This window comes from Tyto alba, unplaced genomic scaffold (genome assembly GCF_018691265.1).
Source record: "Tyto alba isolate M040663 unplaced genomic scaffold, T.alba_DEE_v4.0 Super-Scaffold_7, whole genome shotgun sequence".
Lineage (NCBI taxonomy): Eukaryota > Metazoa > Chordata > Aves > Strigiformes > Tytonidae > Tyto > Tyto alba.
Window position 1 is genome coordinate 740007 of NW_024881328.1, and position 18410 is coordinate 758416.

The following is an 18410-nucleotide window of genomic DNA, read 5'->3' on the forward strand; positions in this document are numbered from 1 at the left end:
GATGTTGTGGTGGCCCCGTGTGCCGCAGCACACCCTTGGCGAAGGGCTGGCCGGCAACGGGGCGGTTGGCAGTGCTGCCAGGGGAGATGCCCGGGAAGGGCGGCCCCGTGCCGGGGCCAGGACCGGGCTGGCGGGTCGTTACGGTGCCCCGCGGGCTCTGCGCGGGTCGGGCAGCGCGGCACCCAGGGGACAAGGTGCTGCGGGACAGCCCTGCTCCTTCCTTACCCTGCGCACCAGGCTCAGAAAGGCTTTTCATTAGTGCGACTTCTGCATAAACCCAAATTACCTGCAGGTGGACGTAAATGGACCAGATGACCCCTCAGATCCCTTCCTTAGCCAACCCTCGTAGGGCCGAGGGCTGCAGATCGGAGGCTCTGTTCATGCCTCATTTGCACACCAAGAAAAGGGATTTCTGGGCTTATGGCATCTCTGGTGCTGCGGGAGACGTGGGACTGAAGGGCAAGAGGCTTTAGTCTCTCAAGAAGTGTGATAACCCTCTGCAAGTACACTTTTGGCATGTCCCATTTCATTTTAAAGTGTTTGTGCCAAGCACTTACTGGATGCAGATGAGAAGTGTAAAATAAAGCATATAAATGTCCTGGGAAAATCACAGTTTATCTTAAAACTGTTCCAGATTGCCTAAGGGTTTATGGTGGAGCAGTCATGTTACAGTCCCTGTTGCATGATGTTCATCAGATGTTCAGTTTGGGTAGGAGTAAGCTGACCAGTTTATCACCCTGAAAGTCATCCACAAAACGGACCTTCCACTTTTTTTCTTTTCTAGCCTAAGGTATGAAAACCTTTATGTTCCTCTGTTCTTGTACCGAACAGAGGGGGCTAGAAGTGCTTGAAACAGTCTATTTTTATAAAGCTAAGCATTTTAAACAGATGAGGTTCTTAGGCATTCAAACTAGGAATTAATTAGAAAACTAAATAAATGGCACATGAAGCCAGGCCAGAGAGAAGCGGGTTAATAATTTGCCCTGTACAACTCAGAAAAATAGAAGGTCGTATATTTTCATAATCACTGAGCTGAGAGCTCTGTGACTTTGACTCTTTCTCAGTCAGTGTGTGATGTGCCAGGTGGGTAAAACAGAGGCTTGAGAAGAAAACAAAAAAGCCAGAAAAAGAATCTTGTGAATGAGTCGATATGTGACTGGGTTTGGGTTTTTTCCCCGCGTGCACAGAGGTACCCGTGGTTAGCAGCCCTCTGGCTTCTCCTGTTTAGCCCGGCTGGTGTGTGTGCCGGCGTGGCGCGGGGGCACAGCCCGAGCTGGGCACCCCACACCCCGCGTGGGGCTGGGGCTCGCCCCGGGCACACGAGGGGGGTCTGCAGTGGGAACCCTGAGCGCAGGGCAGCGGCTGTGCGGGAGCCACGGCCCACGGGGGGGCTGGGGGCTCGGTGGCTTCTGCTCGGCCGGGGCCGCGGGCAGCTCTCGCACAGACCATCTCCGCCTTGTAAAAGGCCGGTGCGTCAAAAGCCAATACATTTCAGCAAAGACAGTCCATTTTGTTGACTTTCCACATCGGCAAAGTAACCAAACAAAAAATGATTCATTAACGTCATCCCAAGCTGACATTTCCAGAACATGATGTCTAGATTGCCACGTAGGACCTTCATTACTTTGAAATAGATTTCCTTTTATATTAGAAAAGGCCATTTTTAAAAAGCTGAAATTGGAGCACAGTGCTTTGATACACTAAAAAGTCTACCCCTACCCCAACCCAGCTCTGACTTTAGGAGAAATACTGAAAATTTAACTTCCACTCAGTATCGGGATAGGCATTAACTGGAGCTGCTGGCAAGAATGGCATTTTGTACCCTGCAACGGGAGCAACGAGCCTGGCAGCAGCTCTGCACCGCAGCACGCCCCGGGCTCCGTGCAGCCGGCTTGCACAGTCAGGGGGGCTGGGGGTACCCGGGGTTTTGGGTGCCTGGGGCTGGGGGTGCCCGGGGTTTTGGGTGCCTGGGGCTGGGGGTGCCTGGGGCTGGGGGTGCCCGGGGTTTTGGGTGCCTGGGGCTCGGGGTGCCCAGGGTTTTGGGTGCCTGGGGCTGGGGGTGCCTGGGACTGGGGGTGCCCGGGGTTTTGTGTGCCTGGGGCTGGGGGTACCCGGGGTTTTGGGTGCCTGGGGCTGGGGGTACCCGGCGTTTTGGGTGCCTGGGGCTGGGGGTGCCCGGGGTTTTGGGTACCCGGGGCTGGGGGTGCCCGGGGTTTTGGGTGCCTGGGGCTTGGAGTGCCCGGGGTTTTGGGTGCCTGGGGCTGGGGGTGCCCGGGGTTTTGGGTGCCTGGGGCTGGGGGTGCCTGGGGCTGGGGGTGCCCGGGGTTTTGGGTGCCTGGGGCTGGGGGTGCCTGGGGCTAGGGGTGCCCGGGGTTTTGGGTGCCTGGGGCTGGGGGTGCCTGGGGCTGGGGGTGCCCCGGGTTTTGGGGTGCCTGGGGCTGGGGGTGCCTGGGGCTGGGGGTGCCCGGGGTTTTGCGTGCCCGGGTTTTTGGGTGCTGAGGTTATGTCCAGGGTTGCACACCCAGCCCCCAGCCCTCCGTGAGGTGTTTGTTGCCTTTTGAGAGGAATCTGGAGGACGGGAAGCACCTGTCTATACCTGGAGCCTCCTCGCCAAAGCCACATAACGCCGCATCCTTAGTTTCTTACGGAACACATGACAGAGGCACTACCTTTGTGATTCCTTCATAATTCTGCTGTCCTCTGGAGTCTGCTAACCTAGACAGATGCTGCAGAAAATCAACTCCCTGAGTTGACCAGCCATGGGACCAGCTCCGGGACCGCGCCGGGATGGACCCAGGGGTGAGTGGGGGCACATGGGGCTGTCGGACTCGGGCCATCCCGCTGGTGTAGGCGCTGAGCACCTCGCCCAGCACAGCCCGGGCATCTCAGCCAGGCCACAAAGGTGTCACCGTCTCGCTGCATGATACAAGAGGCTATTTCTAGCTACACTGTATTTCTAATATTTAATAATATTTTGCCTTTTCTTTGTGTGGAAAGGTCAAGATCAAAAGCAAAAGCATGCAGTGGAAGGCAGGCCTCTTCAGCATCCTGTATTTGAATGCAAAATCATGTCATACGTCAGCAGAGCTATAACTGGTCTGCACTGTGCATGAGAAGGATTCTAAAATACCTTAACTGTGATTTAAAATTATAAGCTCAAAACATTAAGCTCCATCAGCTGAAGTGCAGGTCAGGTCTGGGAGCACATCAGCCTCTCTGCCCATCTGCAGCAGGACACGAGGTGCCCGGGGGCCGGGGGAGGCTGGGCAGGGCTCCCCCTCGGCTCCCGGGACCGTCCTTGTGCCCCGGGAGGCTCCGGGTGAACGTCCGTCTGTCCCAGAGCACGCGGGAGCTGGCTCAGCTCCTGTCAGCCCCCTCCGTCCTGCCGGCTCCTCACTGCTAAACACCAGTGCTGATCACTGCAAAACGTGCTTCTGTTCCTGATTGTTAGTGCCTAGGAAAGAAAACATCGCTAATGAGTGAATTACTAATGAATTACGCATCCTTTTTGCTAGGAGTTAATTTTCAGAGAATATTTTCATGTGCCTTTTAGCTCCTCTGGAGCGAGGCGAGAAGGGAAGGAGACAGGTGCCACCTTGTGTGGAAACGTTTCTTCATGCGGTAGGCACAGAGAGAGAATTTCTTTCCTGTTTTTTGGACACGTCTTTGATAAACTCTTCACTTATCACTGAAATGCAGCCAGCTCTTTATTAGCCCATGCCAGCTATTTAAAAATGCACAGCAGCGCCGAACCACTTTCACAGAGACAATGATGAACGATGCAGCTTGCATTTTTAAGCATTTTGCCTCGTTTCTCCACTTGTCGGTGTAGCCCTTCCCTCGCCTCACCCACCTCCCTGTCGCGTTTCCCTGCTGCGGGCCGGGCAGCCCCGGGGGGACCTGGGCTGCACCCGCGGAGCCCCCGGACCCCACGTTCGTGGCCCGTGACCCCCAGGCTGTGCGCAGCCCCGGGGACAGGGAAGCTGCCGTCAGTACTGTGTGCTCCCACCCCGCCAGCTGCCTGGCTGCAGCACGCGTGGTGACATGCATGTTTTCACGTGTCCGGGGTCTCCGGGTGCAAGGGGGCCGCGCAGCCCCATCCCTCAGAGGTGCTGGGGTAGCGCGGTGCTCCGCAGCCAGCACAGGCTGGGCCGGGCTGGGCGTCAGGCACCCTCCTTGCTGCTGTCAAACACGGCAGCCTGAGTGGGGGCAGGAGAGCAAACAGCAAAATCGGTGAGAGGGCTGAAAAGCGCCGGCAGAACAAATGCGCTGTAGCCGATCTGTTGAGAACCACCTGAGCAAACACAGCATAAAGGTGAGGAAAGCGGAGCCGTTCGGTTCTTTCTGGATCCCGAGCAGGAGCAGGCTGTCCTCCCTGGCACTGTGCAGCTGATCATGAGCTGAACTGACTGAAATGGGACAAATCATAAGGGATAAAAACGGACAGTGTCGGCGCTTCTGCCTTTCACGGTGCCGCCGGGCGGGAGGAGCAGCGTGGACGAGCCGGAGGGAGGGCGATGGGTCCCTCGCCCCAGCCCGCGAGTCCGGCTGGGCGGCTCGGGGCTTTGGCAGAGCCAGGACCGGAGCGCTGCGCTCCGTCCTCTCCCCCTGCTCCTCACCCACTTCACTTATTAATTACTTGCCCCACTGTTGCAATGAGGCTTACTGGAATGGCCTCGGGGCCCCTCCGTGCCACGGTGCCTTTGCACCGTACCAGCCGCTGCTCTGAAAGCCTTGTTTGTGCCGCGGATGCTGTACAAGCTCCTCCCGTAAAACCAAGTCCAGCTCCTGGTGTAATTATGTATGTGCTAGCCAGCAGACCCAGCAGGCCAGGCAGGCGTGCTGGCAAAATGTCAGTCCCCACCCGAGCTGGCAGAGCATCTCCATATCTGCACCCAGACCCTATAATAAATATTTACATTCCTGCGCTCACCTCCAGCTCTAGCAGTAATTATTTTATCAAGGCGATAAAAATAGAAGCCTTTAAGACAGCACTAGCAGTTGACTCTGAGCCGTGTATCCCGAGCCTTTATCAAAAATTAATTCAAAAATCGATGTGCTCAGACTGAAGGTGTAGGTCACCCCGGCTGTGCCAGCAGCGCTGCTGGCCCGGCACCGCAAGCGAGCTGGAGCTCGACGGAAACGCTGTGGGGAGGGTGCTGGGCCACCCCTGGCGATGGGCTGGGAAACATACCCGTGCTAAAAGAAACTGCTTTTTTTCCAATTATTCAGGAGTTCAAGCGAGGCACAAGAATAGCTGGGGTGATTGATGCTGGCAGGGACAGCGGCGTGCCGGACCCTCCCGGCTGCTCAGAACTCAGGGCAAAGCGGGCGGCCGGGCTGCGCTGCCCCGGTGCCGCGTCAGGGGTGTGCCAGCAGAGATGTCCCCGGGGAGCTGCCGCTGCTCCCCAGGGCTTGTGCCCCCGAGGGCAGGACACCGATTCGGAGCTGCACTGCCTTGCTGTGAAGTTAATGCTTTATTCTCCCCGCAGGAGATCCTTCTGTGGCTCTCCCCCCGAGGAGCAGAGCGTTGAGCTGGGGATCCACGGGGCAGCAGAAGGCACCAAGGCGGCAGCCGCGGTGCGGGGCGGCCGCTTTGTCTGCAACCCGTGGGGGTCTGGGCCGGACCCCGGGCAGTGCGTGGGACAGCGCGGGCAGCTCGCGCCTGGCCGGGCTCGGGGGCTCCTCTGAACATGGGGGCTGCGGCCACACGTGCCTACACGATGCGCACCCACTCGGGGGGTTGGCCACCCCAAAGGAGGGTTACTCGGTTTTGCTGTCACTGCGTAAGGTGCAGCACAGCAAAAGGCTCTTACACAGGAATGTCGCAGATCTGATTTCAGTAGCTTCATGTTCTGAGAAATTGCACTCATTTTCTTCTGCCTTTATTAGAATAGATTTTTTAATTAAATGGCTACAAAGTTAAAGCTAAACTAGCAGCCCCCATCCAGGAGAGCACTTCCCTTTTATTCCCTTTCCCGCGGTTGGTGTCTCTCGTCCCAGCCCTCCCCAGCCAGGGACAGTTGCTCGCCCCTGGGCTCCGGCTTGGTGCAGTTCTTGCAGGCAGCCAGAGCAGCACCGGCCTCCTTTCCCCTCCACTGGCCCTGTTCTGCCCTGCTTCCCTGCGCTAGCCAAATTCAGAAGTACCACGGCCCAAACACCAGAGGAGGGTGCGTGCAGCAACCGGCATCTGAGCGTTTCACCGCAGGGTCAAAGCCAGGTTTGTCCGACCAGGGCTGTGAAATGGAAGGAGAGCCGGACAGCAGAGCTGGACCCAAAAGACAAAATTAGGTGGACTGGAGCTCGATTTGTGTAAACATGAAGGAGGGTCATTCACGAACAGCTCAGACCACCTTGGTTGTTGTCCTGGGTTTGAGTGAGTGGTGGGGTTTTTTGGTAGCAGGGGAGGGGGCCATAGGGGTGGCAGTTGTACAGGCAGCCTGGAGGAAAGCTCCTCAAGCAGAGCTAAAACCAAGGCTGGTGGGAACTTTCCAGTGCCGAGCTCTGGGCCTGGCCTGGCCGAGGCATGAGGGACTGGGTGCACTGGGCAGGGGTCGGGATTGGGGTTGGGGCAGGCAGGGGGTTGGGGCGGGCAGGGGGCTGGGGAGCTGAGCAGCGAGGGGACGGGCGGTGTGCCGGAGGTGCCTCGGAGAGGCACGTCACCTTCGGCATCGACGGCGCTTTGAGGACCGCTCGTGGTCCCTCAGTACCCCAGGACCGGTCGCCCAAGAGCAGGCGGGTGCTTTCCCGGCAGCCAAGCAGGATCACAGCTGACACTTGCTTCCTACCCCGTTCCCAGCCCGCGGGTGACACCCGGCAGGGAACAAAACCCCATGTGGTGCGATGGTGCTGGGCGCACAGCACCTGCATGCGGCCACGCTTGGGGGCCTGCGGAGGAAGCCCAGCCTGCACACACGCAGCCTTCCCACGCTCAGGCCACTGCCAGGGCTCGGGGCAGGAGCTCGTGCTTTGGAGTGCCAGCACTGCTGCGCTTGCAGAGCGGTGGCTCCGGCGTCTTCTCCATGGAGGAGGGGAGCCAGCGGCAGCAGCCCGGTGCAGGGCGCCCAGCAAGGCGATGCGCGCTGGCCGTGCCCCGTGTTTAAGGTGCTCCCCGCCGCCCTCCCGCCAGCTCAGCCCGACGCCTGGCACAGCTCTGCTGCCTCATTGCTCATCTCAGGGAATGGGACAAAGGCAATTTAATTAAGTATGTCGGGGCAGACAGCCTACCTGTCGATCCATAGAGGAGCCTGATTTCAGCACTCACAACTTGAGGAAAATTTATATAAGAGCTGTTAACTCCTCTAATTCTCAGATATCCAATTACGCAGGGTTATAATGTGACAAGGGAGTCGGGCTGGCATGTAGTATATTTTCTGTGTAGCTGTTTTTTTGGTTTTTTATATACCTATCGCTTTGCTAAATGATGAAAGCACTTCCTTTATTTGCCCAGCAGTTGCAATTCTGTCATCCAGATGAGTCTCAGATTATCACCAAATCTATAAAGTTTCCTTAGTGCTTTGCAAAAGGAAGCCTAAACCAAGTAAATCACGTCCAGGCCAGTGGAGCAGAGCATCCTTTTTACATCAGTGACCTGGCTTTATTTCTTACATCACGCTGGCTGCCTGTCCCCTTCGCCCAGCCGGCCCAAGCCCTGTTCGTGGCTGAGCTGCGGCAGCGGCGCTCTGTGACGGCCCGCGGTAGCTTTCAGCCATGTGTTACCACGCAGGCAAGAGTGGTGCTCCCCAGAAAGGACCCGGCAGAGCAGTGGCCAGCTGGGTCACTCTGAGCTCGTCCAAGAGAGGGGGACATAAGGCAGGCTGCAGTCCCGTCCGTGCCGGTCACAGGAGATCTGAGCAAATCTGGGACCTTCCAAAGTGCTTTATTTAAAATATAACGGTATCTCACAGCACACGCTGCCCTCAACTGCGTTAGGCTGTCCGCCCGCTGATAAATCGCCGGGTTATTTCTGTCACATCCAATATTAATGGACATTCTCCCTCCTTCCCTTTCCAGCTGTTCGGAAGCATCACAGCGAGCAGACTTTGGTTCCTTGTCCTGAGCCAGACGATGAATTACACGTCTTCCCTTCACTAGCTACTTAATCAGCTGTTGGAGAGGAGAATAAAAATGGTGCCTGGCTTTATGAGAATTGATTTATGAGAACTATCTTCACAGTGAGACTGCCACCCCTTTTAGCCTTTCCTTCAGAGGAGCTGCTAAGGACCTATCCTTTGCTGCTCCGACCTCATGCCGTCTGCTTCGGAGGCATTTGAATCGTGGCCTCTGCTTGGCAGATGTTGTAAAAGGGTGGGCCAAGCCCTCGCCTCCAATACCTCCTCTCACTCCGAGGTCTAAATTTGGCGAGTGCAGCCCACTTCTCTTTCCTGTGTCTACTCTTCGAACAGAAGAGCACATGTCAAGAGCTGCTCCGAAATACTCGGGGTGGTTTTCCAGCACAGAGCCTGGCTACGACCTCCGAGCAGAAGGCTGAAATCTGTCACCGAGCGTGCCTTGCAGGGGTGGTGCAGGCAAGGAGAGCTTTGAGGGATTCCTCAGCCGCGGCGAGGTGGGAAGTCCTGAAAAAGATGAGTGAGAGAAGAGGATGCTGGTGGCCAAGATGGCTTTGGGAGATGAGGGCTAGCTCAATTCGACCCCAGGGCTTCGGACCGCATGGAGACAGATCTGGAGGCTGGCTCAAAAATCTGGAGGCTTCAAAATGTTGTTTGGTTTTTGTTTGGTTGGTTTTTGTTTGTTTGTTTGTTTGTTTTTTTTTTTCTGTATTGTGTGATTGAGCCTTTGAGGTTTACCTCTCAAGCGCCTGCCTGTGACTGGAAGGATCAGAAGCCTCTCTTCTTGTTCTTCACAACCCCCAGGGTGTCCAGGACCTGTGGCTTTGTTGTGACCCCAAACCAGAGCCGGGATGAGCTGGTGAGCAGTGGCCAGGAGCCACCACTGTCCCTCGGCCCTCGGCAGTGCCTTTCAAAGCTTGGCAGTTATAGTAACAAACCATAAATCGGGAGCAGGAAGAAGAGACTCTTTGGTAACGTCTGATGTTGCTTTAGGCTTTTTCAAGAGGGATGTGGCCGTGCCGGTGGGCTCGGTGCCCGTGGCAGCGGGTGCGGGAGGCCCTGCGAGGGCAGGCGTTATTTGGGGGGAACGCCAGTGGGCTTCTCCTCTCCCTCCCAGAGCCGCGAGGGCGCCCGGGGTCCCATCCCTGCCGCGGGGTGTGCCGGTGCCGGCGGTGCTCCCCCGTCACCGTGCAGCCAGGGTGACGTCCGCTTGCTGGCACGGACCCGAAGCGAGCGCGGAGAAGGGTTTGGGGAGCCTTCAGCCGGGTTTGGCAACGGGACATTAATAACATGTGTTACAAGCCCTGGAACTTAAATATTTTGCTGCTATAAATGTTAGCAACGAGAGATCTCGTTACATTTAAATGCCAGATGACAGAAGCAGAGGCCAAAAAAAGCACCCTCCCCAGCCAGGCGGGAAGAGAAGGGGGCGGCTGGGCCAGCGGGGCCGTCGGGACGCGAGGCCGGCCCTGGGCACACGGGGACACCCACGCCAGGCAGGAGCGGGCAGGGGGACGGCCCGGCTGCGGGGAGGAAGGGGCCGGGGCCTCGCTCAGCAAAACCCTGCTGAGCGTGGCACCAAGCGTGGCACCGAGTGTGGCACTGAGCGTGGCACCGAGTGTGGCACCGAGTGTGACACTGAGTGTGGCACTCACTGTGGCACTGAGCATGGCACTCAGTGTGGCACTGAGCGTGGCACCCACTGTGGCACTGAGCGTGGCACTCAGTGTGGCAGCGAGTGTGGCACCAAGCGTGGCACTGAGCGTGGCACTGAGTGTGGCACCAAGCATGGCACCGAGTGTGGCACTGAGTGTGTCACCAAGCGTGCACTGAGTGTGGCACCAAGCGCAGCACTGAGGGTGGCGCTGAGTGGGACACTGAGCATGGCACCGAGCGTGGCATGGGGTGGAGGTGTGCCAGCACCCAGTGCCAGCACCCAGTGCCCAGCACCCAGTGCCCAGTGCCCAGCACCCAGCACCCAGTGCCAGCACCCTGTGCCCAGCACCCAGTGCCAGCACCCAGTGCCCAGCGCCCAGCACCCAGTGCCAGCACCCAGTGCCCAGCACCCAGCACCCAGTGCCCAGCACCCTGTGCCCAGCACCCAGCACCCAGCACCCTGTGCCAGCACCCAGTGCCCAGCACCCAGTGCCAGCACCCAGTGCCCAGCGCCCAGCACCCAGTGCCCAGCACCCAGTGCCCAGCACCCAGCACCCAGCACCCTGTGCCAGCACCCAGTGCCCAGCACCCAGTGCCAGCACCCAGTGCCCAGCGCCCAGCACCCAGTGCCCAGCACCCAGTGCCAGCACCCAGTGCCCAGCGCCCAGCACCCTGTGCCAGCACCCAGTGCCCAGCACCCAGTGCCAGCACCCAGCCCCTGCGGGGATGCGCCGTCGTGCGCAGGGGACAGCTCGCCCGCACCACGGCCCCGGCGCTGGCAGCGCTGCGGAGCTGGGCGGCTTTTCCATCCTGCGCCCTGGTGCTCAGCCACCCCCCCCGTGGCACCGGTGCCAGAGTCCTCGTGGGCTGAAACTTGGCATGTGAGGTCTCCCACCCAGCTGGGGAGCAATTTTGATCATTTATTTTTTGATATAATTTCAATAAATTCCAGTTGGCTGTTCCTAAATAACACCCAGAGCAGAAAGAAGTTGCACAGCCGTGTAAAGTGAATCTTTGCAATTAGAGAACTTGAACACTTTTTGGTGGGTGTTTTGGTAAAAACAAAATGTTGCATGTGATCGGTTTGGAAAGCAAAGAGGATTAATTACAAGTGCTATTTTAAAAAAAGGAATGAAAATGAGTTATGCTGCTAATGCTCAGATGCAAGAACATGGTTTGCTTAATTTAATAATGCTGTGTAATTTGTGTCAAACTGAATTAGTAGCAATTATATGTTTTTGTTAATTACTTGGAGTTGGGTTCTCCTCTCCGTGCTCATACGGAACCGCACCTGGAGCCCCGATGACACCGGAGTCCATGGGATTTATGACATAAAGGTGTGTGTGCGGTGTAAGGACTTGAACGAGGAGAAACAAAGAAGGTGCTCGGGGTCGGGCCCTTCCCAGGGCAGCTGGGGCAGCACGCATGTCCTCCGTCCCGGCCTCCCACTAATTAAATCTCCTCAGAGGAATTAATGGGAGTTTTGCACGCCCGCACTGGAAGTGCTGGGACAGGCCTCGCCGGCTGTCTTCAGCAGCCCCAGCGCGGCTCCTTTTGTGACTCACGCGCCTGACTCACAGACGCCTGATGAAATACATGTACGCTCAGTCAAATGTATCACAGCTAAGTATTAAAACAAGCTCTTTAATTTCAAACCCAAGTACTTCCCGGGGTTTTCTCAGCAGCTGTACTCAGAACAGTGCTGTGCTGTACACTTGGGAAGGGGCAGTGATGTAACCGCTGCTACATTACAACTGAAAGATTTTCTTATTTGCACGTATATAAATATATATATATTTAGAAATTTCCCCAAGGCAAAAGAAAATAATTCATGACAAGCAGCAGCTTGGAAGGTCATCTGGATTATTATTTCTGTACCGCAGCTCACCTTCAACACAAGCAAAGTTTTTATGTACTGATTTTCATAATGCTAAAGGAGTTTAAAACCGTAGCAATATGAGTAATTACTAGGTAGGGGTTTTTCATATACAGCCTCATTTCATGTACTTTAACAAAAGTGTCTTTTACTGTGTATTTTAGAAGGAATAATAGTGTTGGTCGGGGGGGGGTTGTGCTAAACAGGCCTCGTTGTTTGGCTCCGTGCTGAACCCGAGCATCCCACCGCTGCCTGCTCCTCTGCGGCGGCGGGCAGGGAAGGGTGCTCACTGCTCTGCAGTATTGCTGCGTCGCTGTGTCACTGCATCGCTGCATCGCTGTGTCATTGTGTCACTGCATCTCTGTCGCTGCATCACTGTGTCACTGCATCGCTGCATTGCTGTGTCTCTGCATTGCTGCGTCGCTGCATTGCTGCATCGCTGTGTCACTGCATCGCTGCGTCGCTGCATTGCTGTGTCACTGCATCACTGTGTCACTGCATCGCTGCGTCGCTGCATTGCTGTGTCACTGCATCACTGTGTCACTGCATCGCTGCGTCGCTGCATCGCTGCGTCGCTGCATTGCTGTGTCACTGCATCGCTGCGTCACTGAGTCACTGTGTCGCTGTGTGGCTGCATCACTGCATCGCTGCATCACTGTGTCGCTGCATCGCTGTCGCTGCATCACTGTGCCACTGCATCACTGCATTGCTGTGTCTCTGCATTGCTGCATCGCTGCATCACTGTGTCACTGCATCACCGTGTCTCTGCATTGCTGCGTCGCTGCATCGCTGCGTCACTGAGCCGCTGCATTGCTGTGTCACTGCATCACTGTGTCACTGCATCGCTGTGTCGCTGTGTCACTGCATCGCTGTGTCGCTGCATCTCTGTGTCGCTGTGTCACTGCGTCGGAGCCGCCTGCACGTCACCCCCGGGGCCACGTGGAGCTGCATCGGCGCAGCAGAATTCCCACAAACTTCCTTGAGGCAGGTGATGCCTCCAGAGCCCCCAGGAGCCTGGCTGATGGCTGCGTGTGCCACGTCAGGGCCGCGCTCGTGAGAACAGCCAATCTCCCTTTCGACTGAGGAGACGCAGGAGTCCAAAGGGAGATGGTTTTTCTAAACGAGGGGACTGGTCTGGGGTCCAGCTCCTTAGTCTTCCGAAAATTTCCTCTATGTCATCTTTAAACTGTGTGAGCTGCTTCTGTGCTCACAAAGCATTGCGAAGTGGTCTTGCTTGAAATTTCAGCTGCTCTAGAGAGAGGCAGAATTTATGAAGTACAAAGGGGTTTCAGGTTACCATGGTAATAATTTAAAAACAGAGAAGCCTGATTTTGCTATACTTGCTGTCTTGTTGGGAGAGTTTTCTGTGTGGAAGGATGACAGGGTGAACCTGCTCTACAGCAAAAGGCACGCTCTGCTTGTGGTTGTTTTCTGGGGCCCACATACTTCTAAAGAGCCCGATATTTGCATTAATATTAATGGATTTATTCTAATGTCCATGTGTGGCAATTTATGCGCCTAGTACTCCTTTCCCATGGATGTGCCATTATTGCACCTTGATTAATACAAACACGATCCAGGAAAAAGTCACAAACTGTACACTGGCATGGAAAGGGGAGATACAGGAGGTACTCTGCGGTGAACTGGGAGGCCCAAAATTTAATCACTCTCTGCTCCTTGTGCAGCTGTGCATCAATACGCCCATTAAACCCGTAACACCTTTCCTTGGGGGACACCTTTCCTAAAAGACTTGAAAAGGTTCTAGGATTTTCCCTGCCTTCCCTGTGCCGTCACTATTACAGGTCAAATTCTGCTTATACCTAGAATTTGTTGTCAGTGCATGATACTGATATAAAAGATATTTGAAAAAAAACCTGCAGCTTTTGGAAAGCAAATTTATTTGTAAGGGTGCTTATGATGATGAATAAGAAGTGGTATTCAAAAGGACAGAAATCTAGTCATGTTTATCTATTATACTGAGATTACTTCACTAACCTAAATTCTTCCCTCATCTTCACTACTAAATAAAAATCAGCTGAATGTAAACTGTACGTGATCCAGTTCCACGAGGCTGTGGGCAGGAGCTGCCGAGTCCTAATTCCAGTTTCTAGCACTGGTTCCCTCTGTGGCTTTGAACGAGCACTTAGCAACAGCTGTCCCTTAGCAAGCCACGTGTGGGTTACTTAGAAAATGACAGTTTCCAAAACTCCTGTTGTTCTACCAAAAGTAAAGCAGAAACTTCTTCATGTAAAGTGTTTCTAACCCATGCAGTTTCTCATGTCACCTGGAAAGCCTGCAACCTGTCATTAGTTAGAGAGGGCTTTTAATCCAACAATGTCGCCCTTTGTTATGAGCTCTATTAACCATGTGGGCTACTGGTTTCAAAAGTGCTTTAGGCTGCAAATAAGCAGCTAGATTTTCAGAAGTATTGGCTGTCAGCACCACCTGTGGAGCCTCAAAGGAAGCTTGGCATTTCTGGAAATTTAGCTGTTTACTTAGATGCTGTAAAGTCATATTTAGATACCCAACCTTTAGTCTTCTCTTTTGGAAAACGGTCCTTGTTAGAACTGTATTTTCTCCTGAGGAACACCTACACACGCACTACTTGAATGTCACATTCAGTTATTTGGCAGTACACCGTGGAAAATTACTGGCCTTGTACGGTTGAGCCAAATGTAGACCTATCTGTATTTTCAAGGGAATTAGTATTCTTTCCTCTGTTTAAAACATTCCTATTACTCACAGTGAGTCAAACGCCGGCCCCGTTTGGAGCGTGGTGCACACGCGGGCTGTACGCACAAAGCAGGCTCTGAGCGCGCCCTTCCCCAGCGCTCCGTGTCCCTGCCTTCTCCCGAGGGACCCCGCGCTCGCTTCCATTCCGTTCGTGCCGTGTGTGTTGGGAAAAAGAACAAAGCACGTCCCCTGTCACGCAGGAGAAATGACACGGGGCGCAGCATGGCTCTCCCCTGGCCCTCACGCTCTCCTTGCCGCCTCCACCGCTGCAGGCGGGGGTCCGGCCGGCCTCGGGGTCTCGTTACGGTCACAGGAACGCAGCTCGCCATTGTCCTTTGGCTCCTGCCTCCCCCCAACCCGGACGGAAAACCGTCGCGGGTCGCCCACCGGGCCCCACGTCCAGCAGCCGTGGGGCTCTACGCGGCGGCAGCTCCCGGGAAGGCCAAGGGGGTCTGGCCAGGCTGCGAGCAAGCGCAAGCAATTTGGGGAGAAAGCGAACAGTTTTGGGCCGGGTTTGGCGAAGGAGAGCCGTCGGGAGGGTCCCGCACAGCCCTGGCTGCCGGCGTGGTGGGACTCACCCCCGTGCACCCCGGCATCCCACCGCGGCCTCGGGGAGCAGGGAGCACCGCGGGGCAGGACCCAGGGAGGTCTGCCGGGCAGCGCGAGGCCAACGCTATCTGGGAACTAATGATGCAGTCGGTCTGCCCAAACTGTTCAGGCTTGGGTAAAATGTACGCTTTTCGTGTCCTTCATGCAACGCGTGGTCATTTAAGCGCTGCGCTGATAGTAGACGGAACTACTGTGGAAATGTGCTTCATTTTCTCTCCCAGGACGAAAGCTGTGAGCCTTTCGGGAAGCCCCGGTGGCGGTCACTTAGAGCAGCGGGTGACCCCTGGCGCCAGGGGAGATGGCTGCCCCACGCCCTGGGGCCCCAGTTTCCCTCTCAGCAGCTTCTCCTGGACCTCGGGCAGCCGGGACACCGTTGCCCGGGCCTGGAAGAAGGGGCGTGCAGTGGGGGGCCACCCCCTCACCCCGGGGCCATGTCCCCATCCCCTCACCCCAGGGCCATCCCCTCACCCCGGGGCCATGTCCCCATCCCCTCACCCGGGGCCATGTCCCCATCCCCTCACCCCGGGGCCATGTCCCCATCCCCTCACCCCGGGCCATGTCCCCATCCCCTCACCCCGGGGCCATGTCCCCATCCCCTCACCCGGGGCCATGTCCCCACCCCCTCACCCGTGGCCATGTCCCCATCCCCTCACCCCGGGCCATGTCCCCATCCCCTCACCCGGGGCCATGTCCCCATCCCCTCACCCCGGGGCCATGTCCCCATCCCCTCACCCGGGGCCATGTCCCCATCCCCTCACCCCGGGCCATGTCCCCATCCCCTCACCCAGTGCCATGTCCCCATCCCCTCACCCGGGGCCATGTCCCCATCCCCTCACCCGTGGCCATGTCCCCATCCCCTCACCCCGGGCCATGTCCCCATCCCCTCACCCAGTGCCATGTCCCCATCCCCTCACCCGGGGCCATGTCCCCATCCCCTCAGCCCGCCTCCATTCCCAGCCCCTCGGTCCCCCCCGCCGCCAGGGGGCGCGGCGCCGCGCGGCGTGGCGGGCGGAAGTGACGCGGCGGGGCGGGAGTGACGGCTGCCGGCGGCCATTGTCGGGGCGGGCCGCCGCCGCCGCCGCCCCCGCCCCCGCCCCCGCCGCAGCCGTGCCGTGCCGTGCCGTGCCGTGCCGTGCCGTGCCGTGCCGGGCCGGGCCGTGCCGGGCCCTTTGTCAGCGCTCCGGGGCCGCGGGCATGCGGGCGGACCGCGGGCAGGGCGAGCGCCGGGCCTAGAGCGCGGCGGCCGCGCCGCCCATGGCCAGCCCGCCGCCGCCATGAGGAGGTGAGTGCGGGAGCGGCGGCGGCCCGCCGGGGCGGGGAGCGGGGAGCGGGGAGCGGGGAGCGGGGAGCGGAGGGGGGTCCCTGCGGGCAGGGCCGCGCAGGCTCTCGGGTCCCTCCGGCCGCTGCAGAGCGCACCTGCGGCGGGTCACAGCGCCCACCCGGCTGCACTGATCCACTGATCTCCCGCTCGCTCCTTCCTCTTTTTTTTTTTTTTTTTTATTCTTTCAATTGCATGAACTTCTCCAAATCGGAGGTGTGGAGTTGTGCTGCATCAAAGCTCCTCAACCGTGACCGTGCCGGCGTTACTAACGTCAAAACGCCGAACGCCCGTGGCTTGCGAGGAAAAACTAAGTTACAGGCCAGAGCCCCTTGTGCGTGTTAATCTGCAAAAGGCATTTCTCCCGCTGCCAAATACGATGGTGTTTTGCACAGTGAGTCGGTAGGGCTCTAAATCGGCCTCCTTATTTACAGCTGTGCAGCTCCGGGTGTCAGGAGGAAACAAAGGGGGTGGCAGGGCTGTTGCCTGAGCTCCTGTCAGGACTTTTGCTGCTGTTGGAGGACGGGTCGCTAGAAGCAGGCAATCATTTCGGCCCGCTCAGATCTGCCTGTTAACCTCAAGGATTTTAAAACCACATGCTGGTTTGTGAAATCTGGGGCATGAATGTAGTAAGGGAAGCTGCCTGGGCAGTCTTTTCAACTGTTAGTCTGTAAAAACGTGTTAAAATAACTCTTTCCAGCAGTACTTTCCCAGTAAACTGGGACCAAACCACTTATTTTCCCAAAATTGAGAGAGAAGCTCCTTTTCAGCAGGTTTTGAAAGAGTAGGGGTTTATGTAGGTGTGCTGGAGGGACTAATTCATCAGAACAGTGTTGTCACTGGTGGCATCATGAGGTAGAAGCTTTTAGGTTCTGGACTGAGCTGCAGAACCGACACTATTGCATAAAACTGCTGTTCAGAAATGATGCTTTAAGCTTTCAGAAGAGAACAGGTTCTTCTCCCAAATCTTACATGTTTTTATGGTATGCGTTGAAGCTCATCTATCACAGATCTCAGCCTTTCATTTGAGAAAACTCCTATGGTGGTAGCAGTTTGCTGTGGGCAATGACAGGTCTATTTTTAAATCTTCGCTTTTCTTTTGTTTCCTGTAATAGGATCTTTACTATGATCCTTATACTTGAGCTTCAGAGAAGCGGTAGTGACCCAGAATGCAGCAGATACTTGGTTAAACTTCTCCGAGGTCTGTCCTTGAAGGTCTAGTACTGTTTGAAGAGCACTGGGTTGCCTTGGAATTGAAATCGGTGAAACCTGAAATCCTCCACGTGGAAAGCTCTGAAGTGCGCGGCTGGTTCCTTTGATGACCATAACTTTTTTCTGAAGGAGATGTTACAGATCTGTTTTAGGGGAACAAAAAGTTCCTGTATGCACTGTGCTCTTCCTCAGAGGTGTTAAGTGTGTGCAGTGTTTTGAGAGGTTTGCCTCCCATCTCAGTATTTTGTTTGCTGGGATAAGACCTGCATTCCTCTGCTTCGTTTCAGGGGGCAGGGGTGCTGCTCCTTGCCCAATGGCACAGGCCTTGGGAGCAGTTACTGGCTGTAAATCTCTGCTTATTTGTCTTCCCGTACTGTTATGACAGGTGTTTCATTTTGTCTGCTTCTGTCTTCATTTCAGGACTGACTTTAAGGTCTGTTGTTGTGACTTAGATCACCCCCCACTATTTCAGTTTGTAAATAATTAGCTTTTACAGGCCTAAATTGTAGTTAGGCCAAAACTGTAGAAAGTGAGGCTGTTATTTCAGTGGAACAGCCTGAGGCAAGAAAACTGTGTTTTGTATTTTTAGTTTTAAGCCTTCTAAAATGTTTCAAAGTTGCAAGCTGAGAAAGGGAAATCCTACTGACCTGGTACTGATGGTTCCAGAGACATCCTCAGCAGTCTCTGCGTAAGTTCTGCTGCGCAGTAACTGTTGCTAACTTGCTTTCCCATTACTAATTTTTTTGTGTGTACATTAGGAAACTGGAAATATTTTGGTTGCGTAGCTGTTGAGTTTGTTACTTAATGTTTATACTCACTGTAGAGAATACTATGGCTGTGTTAGTTACAAAAGTATTTGTGAAGACCTGAATGGTGCATGCAAAGCTTGAGCCTCATCATTCTGTCTTAACTCATAAAGTGACTTTTGATGTGTTAT

At 55.8% G+C, this 18410-nt stretch overlaps 2 protein-coding genes across 3 annotated transcripts in view; both read left to right on the plus strand.

Annotated features, from left to right (window-relative positions):
• Nucleotides 1-10163, plus strand: part of CCDC148 (coiled-coil domain containing 148) — a 107079-nt gene extending 96916 nt beyond the window's left edge. Inside the window, exon 17 of the mRNA XM_032992674.2 lies at nucleotides 8014-10163. The gene's annotated coding sequence lies outside the window, so the exon portion shown is untranslated. The remainder of the gene's footprint in view (nucleotides 1-8013) is intronic.
• A 5867-nt stretch (nucleotides 10164-16030) lies between these two features.
• Nucleotides 16031-18410, plus strand: part of ACVR1 (activin A receptor type 1) — a 66686-nt gene continuing 64306 nt past the window's right edge. For both annotated transcript variants that reach the window (XM_042784054.1, XM_042784055.1), the window contains exon 1: nucleotides 16031-16225. In XM_042784054.1, coding sequence (XP_042639988.1) covers nucleotides 16218-16225 — 8 coding nt within the window. In that variant the 5' untranslated portion in view covers nucleotides 16031-16217. The remainder of the gene's footprint in view (nucleotides 16226-18410) is intronic.